The sequence below is a fragment of the Solanum pennellii genome, chromosome 5, assembly GCF_001406875.1.
Source record: "Solanum pennellii chromosome 5, SPENNV200".
NCBI classification, from domain to species: Eukaryota; Viridiplantae; Streptophyta; class Magnoliopsida; order Solanales; family Solanaceae; genus Solanum; species Solanum pennellii.
Genome location: NC_028641.1, coordinates 38650547 through 38662522, shown reverse-complemented (window position 1 = coordinate 38662522; position 11976 = coordinate 38650547). Strand labels below are relative to the sequence as shown.

Genomic DNA, 11976 nt, shown 5'->3' with positions numbered 1-11976 from the left:
TGTACTTTATGATCATAAAAAACGACAAAACAATCACATGATAAGGCCCTCTCTGATGCGCAATGCCGTCTCGATGGTGCAAAGCTGACACATAAAAAGTTAGATGGGTCCATGGATAAAGTTCAAGCAACTCTAGCAGATATGGAGAAAGATTTACAAGCCTTGATTTCCAAGAAAAAGAATGTCATTGCGCTTATTAACAAATATCAAGAGAAGGTCTCCAAAAGTCAAGAGAATGTCACCATTACGGACGGCGATATTTACACCATTGAGGCAAATAATGTGATGTCTAACTATGAAGTTGAGAGATTAGCCAAGCTAGAATAGACGGTCGAGAAAAGCCGCCATGAAATCATAAGCTTCAAAGTTTTTCATAGTTGGATTTTATTTTATTAGGTTAGAATTTTCTGATTCACTCATTATAGTGTAGTGGTTTTTTTTTAAGCAATAAAATAGAGACTTATGTTTAAATATGAACTTTTTCCTTTTGAAGTCAAACTTTTGATTGTTTCTTTCCACAAGTCTCCTATATTTATTGGGAAAAAAAGAATACATTTAGCTTTGCGCACATGTGGAAGAAAATTCATAGCATGAGTAGGAGTATCGGAATAATGAGATTCTTTGTTTGTTGGAAATATAACTTAAAGATATTTAAAATGTATAAAAATCACGTATATTTGATTTACGATTAATTATGGATTGGTGTTCGAAATTGGCTCAAAATCTGTCTGCTTGAATCTTCAAATTTCTTCAGCTTTACGCACATGTGAAAGAAAATTCATAACGCAGAGCAGGAGCATCAGAATAACGAGCTTACTTTTTTGAGTGAAAGATAACTTTGATATATTCTATCTATATAAAATTCAAATCCATGAGATTTACGGATTAGTATAGATTTGTGTTCGAAGTTGGCTCAAAATATGTGTGCTCGAATCTTCAGCTTTGCGCACATGTGGAAGAAAATTCATAACACAGAGTAGGAGTGCTGGAATAATGAGCTTCTTTTTTTTTTGGAAAGATAATTCAAGATCTTTCTGTACATAAATTACGTCCATAAGATTTCCAGGTTAATACAGATTTACCTTAAAGTCAGCTCAAAATAAGGGTGTTTAACTCTTCATTTGAAAGAATCAACATGATGTTCACATGGCGACGTAATAGTTTTTCTTATTATGACTAAACCTAGGGTAAAAGTATTGTAAGCTGCCTATGTACCTTCGTAAAGAGGATCAAGTCATAACGTAGTTCAGAAAGCGAGCTTTAATTTTTTATTTTTTATGTCCTAACTTTTGCCTAGGCCGCCTCTTTTGTGATTTTAAACCTGCGTAAACTTTTTTTGGTAGCCGTACACAGTTTATACTCTTGCAAGCCAGGAGTATGACGCCGCTTCAAGGATAGCTTCTTCAATAATTTTCCATTGATGGGACCAATCCGCAAGTCGTCTGCATCCACAAGTTTGTAAGCTCCACTTAAATAGACTTCTTGGATGACGTATGGTCCATCCTATTTTGAGGTGAACTTGCTTTTCGATTTGTAAGATATGATAATTGGCCTTCTAACTGCAAGAACTTGATCACCAACTTGGAAGGACCTTAGCCGAACTTTTTTATTGAAAGCACGAGAAAGACGAGCTTGATAACATTCAAGACTTTGTTGAGCTTCAAATTTTTTTCTCATCAAGAGCTTCTAACTCTTCAAGGAACAGACGAGCATTATCTTCTTCAGTAAGCCCCTCTTGGATAGCTATCCTCAATGACGATATTTGTCATTCAAGTGGAAGGACTGCTTCAGTTCCAAAAACAAGAGAACAAGGAGTTGCTTGAGTCGGCGTGGGATGAGTCATCCGGTATACCTAAAGAGTTTATTCCATTATATCATGCCAATCTCTTTCGATTTGGAGACAACCTTCTTTAACAATTTGCACAGGATCTTGTTAAATGCTTCAGATATACCATTTGCAGCAGCATAATACATTGAAGAATTACTGTGCTTGAAACCAAAAAGGTTGCAGATATTATCCATCAATTTATTGGCCAATGGATTTCCATTATCCGTTAGTATATAACTAGGAACGCCAAAATGATAAATGATATTCACCTTCAAAAAGTTTGCAACATTTTCCTTCTTTACTTCTTTGTGGGCTACCGCATCAGACCATTTTGAGAAATAATCTGTTGCAACAAGGATGTATAAGTGGTCACCGATTTTGGTAGTGGTATAACTACGTCTAGACCCCAAGCATCAAATTGCGAAGATGCGACAGTCGGATGTAATACATCAGGAGGTTGGTGCATAAAGTTAGCATGAAATTGGCATGATTCACATCTTCGAGCATAATCCAAGCAATCTTTTACCATTGTTAGCTAATATACCAAATCCTTTTAATATGACAATGCAACTTTGGCCCAGATTGATGCGCTCCACAAACTCCAGAATGTGCTTCTTGCATCGCTTGATTTTCTTCTTCTTCTCCCAAACAATGCAAGAGAATCCCTTTGAATGAATTTCGATATAGAGTATCTTTATAGTAAAGAAACCAAGGAGCACGTCAACGGATTTCAGTCTTTCTCTTTGGATCTTCTGGAAGTATGTTGTAGCACAAGTAATTAATCAGGGCATGTCGGCATGTCTCCAGTCGACTATATCAACTTGTGAAACATCTACTAGATATTTAAGCTTGATTTGTTCATCCGCATCTATGGTACTATCCATTTTTTGTAGATAATAATTTGAGCTTGGTCGGGCAGAGTCTATTTTGAAGCCAAAGCAGCTAAGGCATCAACTTTCTTATTCTCCTTTCTTGGAACATGTTGAGGAGTTACATTTCCGAGCCATATAATCAATTTTTGTGCATAGTCATAATAGAGACGCAATTCTGGCTTTTTGACTTCATAGCTACCTAACAATTGATTGATCACTAATGCATAGTCTCCAAGAACTTGTAATTGCAATTGCTTCATATTGACTGCAATTACAAGCCCAAGTATTAAGGCTTGATATTCTGCAACATTATTGGAGCAACATTCTATTAAGGTGAAGGCATATCGCAAGATCTCCTCTTGAGAAGTGAAAAATATCACTCCAGCGTCGGCTTCTCCATGATGTGAAGACCCATCAAAATACATCTTCCAAGGCGGTTGAACTTCAACAACCATTGCATCTTCATCAGGTAATTCATCAGTCAGTTCCCAATTATCAGGTATCAGGAGGTCTGCTAAGAAGTCTGTCAATGCTTGCCCTTTCACAAACTTTTGAGTAAACAATTTCAAATTGCTAAAACTGGAGATACAATCTTGCTAGTCGATCATTAAGAATTGGTTTTGACATCACAAATTTGATGGTATTTGCTTTAGAAATAAAACGGAGGACATGAGCTTAAAGTAGTGTTTCATCTTCTAAATTGAGAAGACCAAGGCAAAACATAGATTTTTTATTGGAGAGTACTTCAACTCATTTGGTATCATCATCCTACTCAAGTAGTAAAGGGAGTTTTCTTTCCCTTTGCCATTCTCTAGGGCTAAAAGTGCTCCCACTGATCTTTCTTGAGCTGATATGTAAAATATCAATGGCTTTCCAGGAACAGAAGATGCTAAAACTGGTGGTTTTGTCAAGTAAGACTTGATGCTCTCAAAGGAATTACTACAAGCTTGGTCTCATTCAAAAAGAGTGTCTTTTTTCATAAGACGACTGAATGGTTGGCACTTTCCTACAAGATTCGAGATGAATATCCTAATATATGCTAGCTTCCCTTGCAGACTCTTTAATTCATGGATGTTTCTTGGCTCAACCATCTTTAAAATTGCATTTATGTTTGCTTTATCGATTTCAATTCCTTGATATCTTATAATGAATCCAAGGAATTTTCCAGAGGTAACTCCAAATGCACATTTTAAAGATTCATTCTAAGTTGATACCTTCGTAGTAGATCAAGCACCATCTTTAAGTCTTGCAAAAGGCCACACTTTTTCCTTGATTTCACTACTAAATCATCAACATAACATTCAATATTTTTGTGAAGAATATTATCAAAGATGTTCTGCATAGCTCTTTGGTATGTTGCTCCTGCATTCTTCAAACCAAAAGGTATTACTTTGTAGCAAGAAATGCCTTTAGGAATGCGGAATGCAGTCAACTCTTCATCCTTTGGTGACACACGGATCTGGTTGTAAACGGATGAACCATCCATAAAAGACATCACCTCGTACCAAATAATGGCATCAATCTAAGCTCAGGGATAGAAAATGGAAATTCATCTTTTAGACATGCATTATTGAGATCCCTAAAGTCGATGCAAACTCAAATTTGCCAATCCTTCTTCCTCACGGGGACAATACTTGAAACCCATGTGGGGTACTTAAATTCACGGATAAAGCCAATCTCAATAAGCTTGTTAACTTCAGGTTTGATCATTGGAACCGATTCAGGCCTGAAGCGCCGTTGAGCTTGCTTGATGGGATGTGCACCGCTTTTCAAAGCAAAATGATGGAATGCTACCTTCCGGTCTAATCTAGGAATTTCTTTGTAACTCCAAGCAAATACATCTTTATACTCGTTGAGCAAGTCGACATAGGCCATTTCCTCATCACTTGCTAGTGAAGCATTCACATAAGTGGTTTTTGGATCTTCATCAGTTCCAAAGTTGATTTCTTTCAATGCATCAACGATCACCTCTACTCCTTCTTCAAGTTCGGGTAGCGCATATTTAGCATCTTCATCTTCTTGAGGTTCTCCTTCGCTGAGAGATATATGGTAACACCATGAAACATTCTCTTACTCTCCTGTAATTTTAATTGGAGAAAAAGTATGTCTTTTTATCTTATGTAGTGACATGATATGAAGAGCCAACACTTTTTTCAATTTCTTCACGTTTCTTAGTAACTTTGCCTTCTGTACTTCTCCACAAGAGACCAAAATGTTCGTCGGTCGCCTAATTCTAGAAAGGATTAGACTTTAAATGTCTTTAGGAGCATTTTGAGATTTTGGAAAAGTAGATGCTTGCATAACCTTGCTATTTCTCCAAACCTTGTATTTCTTCCTCAACGACCCTAACCTCTCAAATACAAAAATCCTCTGCGTTGAGCATCCAAGTAGATCAAAGGCAGAAAGCCTTTTGTTAGAATTATCAGACTCATCTTCCGTAATTATGTAATTATTCTCACCCTTTTTATGGAGATGCAAATAGGTTGAGGTTTTTTGTAGCCCACCTCTTCACGTTGTTACCTCATAACAGGTTCTAACGGAAGCTTCTACAATTTTTGATGGTTCGTTAGGATCGAATCTAGATTTTGCTAGCAATCTTTAAGCATTAGGATCAAAACCTTCTTCTGTACGCTTCATTCGGAGTGCTTCATATTGAGGTGACTTAGGGTCCAAAAAATTTTCGTGAAGAAATGACTTAGGAGCCATAGACTTCCCATGTAATTTTGTGGATGACTTCATCATATCAATTCACCTTACAGGAACGGTCAAACCTTCCAACGTATTTTCTAGCAACTCGAGAGAGTGTCCCTTGTCCTCCTTTGACTTTGGGACATAACAAAGAATGGATGTGACCTTTTTATTTTGAAAAGCACCAATCATGTTAGGCATCTTGTTTGGATTGCCAAGCTTTGGATCTTCCTTGTTTGCGACTTTTGCCTTACTGACCGCTACCTTAGCCATCTTGTTAAGGAATCCAATATCTTCGAATGCAATGTCATCAACTTCTATGGAACATTTCTTCAAGTAAAACTTTGCGTCAGCAAAGTGAGCTTCAGCTTCAGTGAATGTATTATCATCTGCAATAATCCTTTTTGCAACTCCATTCCCATAATACTTCAAACATTGGTGATAGGTAGATGGGATTACTTTGTTCTTATGTGCCCACGACCTACCAACCAAAATGTTATATGAAGTCTTTGCATAAATTACATGTAAGAAACATGCTTGATTGCAACTTCCGATGGTGAGGTTTATTTTGACAGTCCTCATGGACCTTTGTCCTTCTTGATTGAATCATGGATCATCAAGCGACTATTAGTAAGATCTGTTGTTGATATCTTAAGGTCTTTCATTTTGCAAATCAGAAGGATGTTTATTCCAAATCCTCTATCGACTAGGATCCTATTCACCCTTTTATCACGCGCAAAACTGACCATGAATAAAAGACGATTATGAAATTTTTCACCAAACAGAAGATCATCGTCAGAGAATGTGATTTTGGCCATACATGCATTTTCAACTCTAGGATATAGATGTGGAGCATATTTTGGTGATGGGCATGATGGATTTTTCAACTTTAAGAGACGAGTTTGGAGAATATTTTGGTGATTGATATGATGGAGTTGCATTTTTTGCTTGCTTTTAATCGACATTACAACATAGAGATTTTGTTTCATCACATGTGAACTTGGTATAAAACAAATTTGTCAAATATTCTCCAAATGTAATTGGTCGATGCGACTCTTGGTAGTGGTGCGCCTTTATTTCCTTCTTCTTTGAATGCAGACTCAAAGTTTTTGTTTTGGGTCTCCTTACCATCTTCTCTAGACGTGCCTTTGTTGACTCTTTATGCGAACTCATTTTTTGGTGTCTACGGCGAGTCACAAGAGTCCAGCCCCAATCATCAAGATCATCAACTGGTTCTTCATCTTCTCTTGTTGATCCCTCCCCTAAAGAAGCCACATCACTTAGTATAGGAAGAGATGAAAATTTATTTATATCAATGGGCTCAAAGTCTTCAAACTTAATCATTCTTGTCTGATTGTTGTTTGGGATGTCTTACTCCATATTTGCTTCAACGAAATTGCAGGTCATGACCAGATTGGGTAAGTCAGAAGCGATACTGACTTGATTTGAACTCAATTTTTCATATTCAAGTTTGACATTCCCTTCGCGAGCTAAGTCCATGATTTTTTCCTTGAAGACGAAGCATTTCTCGATAGGGTGGCCAACCAATCGGTGATATTTGGAGTATTTTGGATCATCACTCTTCCCTGAATCATTTGGTCATTTCATCTATGGTAATACAAAAAGTTTTATCTCAAAGAGTTCATCAAAAATTACGGAAACATCTGAGTCAAGAAATGGGTAGTCCTTCCGCTACATTTCCTTCAAGGTGAGTTTTTGATTCGTCCTTCTTTCAAAAGAAGTCACTTTTGCGCTCTGTGTTTTGCCAAGTCTTGTGGTGAATTTCACATGAGAGGAATTGACATTCATGGATTCCATATTTTCAGTCTTAGGCATATATTTTCCCATTTTCTTGAATTCTTGCCTTTCTTTGACTTTGACGAGTTCGTGGTCAGGTGGAGATTCAGTTCCAACTGATGACATGCTCAACTCCATATCATGAGCAAGAGTGGCCAATTATTCAAAAGTTTTAGGCTTTATGCCTTGCAAAATATAACGGAGACCCCAATGCATGCCTTGAATGCACATCTCAATGCTCGAAGCTTCACTAAGTCTATATTTACAGTTTAGACTTGCACACATCCATCGATTGATGAAGTCAAAGACCGACTCTTCATTTCGCTGGCGAGTGTTTGTAAGTTCCACCACATTTACAGTAAGTCTTGTTCTATAGAAGCGGTTGAGAAATTCTTGCTACATTTGTTCTTAACTATCAACGGAACCATGACTCAAGGTATGTGTACCAATCGAAAGCATTTCCCTTAAGGGAGCAGAAAAATTGTTTGACCAGGTAGTCGCCGTATGTCCCAACATTGTTGCACGTTTCAATGAAGTGTGCCACATGCTGCTTTTGACTTCCCTTACTATCGAACTGCTGAAATTTTTGAGGTTGATAACCGGCAGGCATTTTCAAGCTATCAATCATTGCAGTGTATGGCCTTGCATATGTCAAGGAGGATTTCGTAGCAACCTCGTACTTGTCTTTAATGGTTGCCATGATAAACTCCTTGATTTCGTTGATCGGGATCATTCCGTCAGTGGAAACTTGGATCTCTTTAGCATGTTTCACTTGCTTTGAAGGGCGATCAACCGTCTCTTGTACTTGTGGACGTTTTCCAGGCGCATCACTTGATTCTTCATCCATCATTCCTTCCACCTTATCAGCTATCTTAACAATTCGAGCATCTTGATCTTAAACATACTTGGTCAAACCTTCAATAGCTCTTGTCAAGCTCGCAGTTGTTCTTCTACGGATTAAGTGCTAGTCACCATTATTACCACAGTAGGTGATGGAGAATGTTGTTGATATTCCCAAACATGTGATGCAAACATGTTATGTGGGGTAGATCTAGTGTTCAAGACATCATCATCGACTAAAGCAAATGTCTTTTCATATGTAGATAGGCTCAATTGGGAAAGAACCCTCTCGACCATTTCGGCGATGTCTTCTTTTGCGGCTTTCGCAAGAGACTTCACATATTTTGAGAACAAACCAAAGGCAGCAGCAGATTCAGACTGCACTGCTGAGTCTTCTTGTCCCAACAACTTGGATTGGTTCCTTGTGATAGGTCTCATGTTTCCTGCAGTAAAATCAAAGATGTTCTCCACATCAATGTAGAATTTGGGTCCATCAGTTTTTGCAGAAGCAAATACGAATCCAGACGCAAATGCAGATTTTGATACAAATGAAGATATCAATGCAGATGCAAATACAAAAGCAAATCTATATTTCGATGCAGACGTAGATTTGGATGCAAAAGCAGATTTGGATACAGATACAAATGTAGATCCAAATTTGGATGTAGGTGCAGATTCTGATGCAGATGCGAATATGGATGCAGATCCAAACTTGTTGATGCAGATGCAGATTTGGATGCATATGCAGGTATGAATGTATACCTAGATTTGTATGCAAATGCAGATTTCGAGTTGATCTTCTTCGAAGCCATATCAATATTCTTGAACTTGTATTTTGGAAGAGAAAAGGTCAGAGGTAAAGATTGTCCCACTAGGCGTGCCAAATTTGTAAGCGTCTAAAGTTTCAATCCTGAAATACAATAAACAGGAAAGGAAAAATAGCAACCAAACAATATTATTTGTATTTGAATTAATGCGAAAGTTACAATCCTTATAAAATATCTCAAAACGATATGGAATTCCCTGATTGATCTCGTCACAGATGTTCTTGCATGTTCAAGACTAGCAGATCACCACTGAAGAGAAATTATGTATTCCTGCGTGTATGTATTTGTGTGTGTTCTTTTGGTTAGAAGAAGACCTCTTTATATAGGCTTGAGTTAGGATTTTAGGGGTATTTTGGTCTGAGCAATTTTTGACCCCTGGGCCTGAAGAACATGAGTTGGGCATATCTTGTCAACTTAATGGATTGACCTAAGTGATTTGGACTTGATTTAAGTCATACAATTTTGACTTAGATATTAATCCGACTTTATCAACCCCAGTAATTTGACTTGGTCAACATATGGTGAATTTAAGATTTAATCCTAATTTAATATGAATTTATCAATAAATATTCAATGTCTACAAATGCTCCATGCTTCGAGGCACATGAGTTGGGCTCATCTTGTCAACTTAATGAACTGGCCCAAGTGATCTCGACTTGATTTAAGTCATACAATTTTGACTTAGATATTAATCCGACTTTATCAACCAGTAATTTGACTTGGTCAATGTATAGAGAATTTAACATTTAATCTGAATTTGATATGAATTTATCAATAAAACTTCATTGTCTACACAAACAAAATAAATTTAAAAATCATTTCACAAATTAAACCATTACATATGAAAAATGACGACAAAAATAAATATACACAAAAAATATATTTGTAAACCTATATCTTTATTACTACCTTAAAATGATGAATTCCTAAACTAAATGTTTAAATATTATAATATCCCCAATTTAAAATGCCCCGTTTATTTTATTTATTAGTTTAATTATATGTACAATATTAAAATCAAAAACCATTTCATATTAAAGGGTTGTGATTTTTCTCAATGAGATCTGACTTTTTAGAAAGATTGTGACTTTTTTGACAGATTTTGTCATTTTTGATGAATTGTAACTTAGTTGAAGGGTTGTGATTTTTTTCAAATGGTAGTGATTTTTTCGAAGGGTTGTGCGTTTCCGATGAGTTGTGGCTTTTGCAAAAGCTTGTGACTTTTCCGATGAGCAGTGACTTTTTCGAAAGGTTGTAACTTTTCTTATAAGGAACTATTAGCACCTATTAATACTATTATTTTTTAGCTATAAATAGAGGGTTTCCACTCACTTTTATATTGCTTTTTAAGTTTTCTATTTTTTTCAAAATATTTTAGGGTTATTTGCAACAATTGATTAAGTTCAAAATTCAAGAAAATTTAAGGTATCACATAAGAAAGAGTTGGTGAACAAATTGTAGAAAATCATTCATAAATGCACACTCGTTTTTTTTACGATTTTCATGAGTTAACAATGACGAAATGTTGTGGGAAAGATAATACTAATAAACAAACATGGATAAAGTTACATGATTCGGATAAGATATTTCTTCTTTGATTTTTTTTACCCTTAAATGAAGAAGTTTCTTTTTAATTTTCCTAAAACAAAGGGCATCAACGCAATCCATTTAATCATTAGTTTTGATCTTATTTCAAAAATAGATTTTTAATTTTACTTATAATATGATAATATAGACATGATAATAATTATTTTTAATAGATACGTAAGTAAAATGAATGAAGAAAGTAAAGTGTTGGTGACAAGCGATTTTAACGAAATTGAAAACTATAGTGAATATCGCATAAACATATATTTTTGTATTCCTTCCTTATTGGCTATGTATATATACATTCCTTTTATTGTGTTCATTTTAATTTTAAAAAATTTTATGTCACAGATACACTCCTTGTTGGTTATATAAAAATAGACAGGAAAATAGTGACTGGCCATAAAATGATTCTAAATCAAATTAAAGATTGTATAAACAGTACAATAAATTTTATTCATCTATTAATTTTTATTATTGAAAAAGTTTAATATTTCATATCACGATACAACTTCTATAAGAATGATACGTATGCTGCAGGAGAAATGAGTAGACTTTAAGAAATGAAATTTTTTTCTTCAAAGATGATGTTGTTTATATATTATAATTGAATTTTACTACTCAAATATATATGTATATATAAAACAAAGTATTGGACAAGCTAAATATTCGAAATACAGTCAAACCTCAATTTAATTATCATTCCTTATAACAATAAAGTACCTTTTTCTTAAGAATTACATCTTTATGATAGTCTTATTCAAATATTTATTGGTAAAAGATAGAGTACGTATAAAGATAAAATATTAAAATATTTATGACAATGTTTATAAGTGTCATGCACATACTAAATTATGAATATTTAAGAGAAAAACTATACTCAAATGGTGTCCATCATTTATGTTCATAACCTCCAGAGAAAAGACTATTGGTGACATTTTTTGTATTGATATTATTTAAAAAAATTTGTTGGTTGCATTTGTTTACAAAATTGAGCGATTTAAATAATAATAGTACTAAAGAAATTTCACTTTCTCCCCACATTTAAACTTTGAATGTATTTTCAAATGTTTAAATAATAGTTTGTCATTTTGATCTCAAAATACAAGTAACTCAATGAAAAATTGTATTAATCATTTAAAAGCACATATCCTATATCTTTTAAATTATAATTATTTACTGAAAATTTTTAATTTAGTAATATTAATTCTATTTTTACAACATCATACACTATATACTATACACACATGCAACGCATGTATCGTGAAACTAGTATGTTTATATGGATAGAATAGTTTGGTCATGAAAACATAATTTTATGCAACAAACTTCTGCTTTTTTTAAGAATAGAAAATTTATGTCTTAGCTTCTTCCAAACAACGTAAAAATGTTTTTGCTTTCAATTGAAAGTAGTTTTACTCGTTAGTCAACTATCCTAATTTTCAGAAAATGTGTTTTTGTCATAACAAGTATTTTTGACCTCCTTACAATAACGTGACACAAATTTTACATCTCTTTATCTACTTCCATATATATA

The 11976-nt window shown here is 34.8% G+C and overlaps 1 protein-coding gene across 1 annotated transcript; it reads right to left on the bottom strand.

Moving 5' to 3' along the window:
* Positions 1-1869: 1869 nt before the first annotated feature.
* LOC107019471 lies at positions 1870-2357 on the bottom strand. The gene is made up of 2 exons (XM_015219962.1): positions 2234-2357; positions 1870-2171 (listed from the first exon to the last, which is right to left on the bottom strand). Exons 1-2 carry the CDS (start codon positions 2355-2357, stop codon positions 1870-1872), a joined length of 426 nt encoding a protein of 141 aa, XP_015075448.1.
* Positions 2358-11976: the final 9619 nt, after the last annotated feature.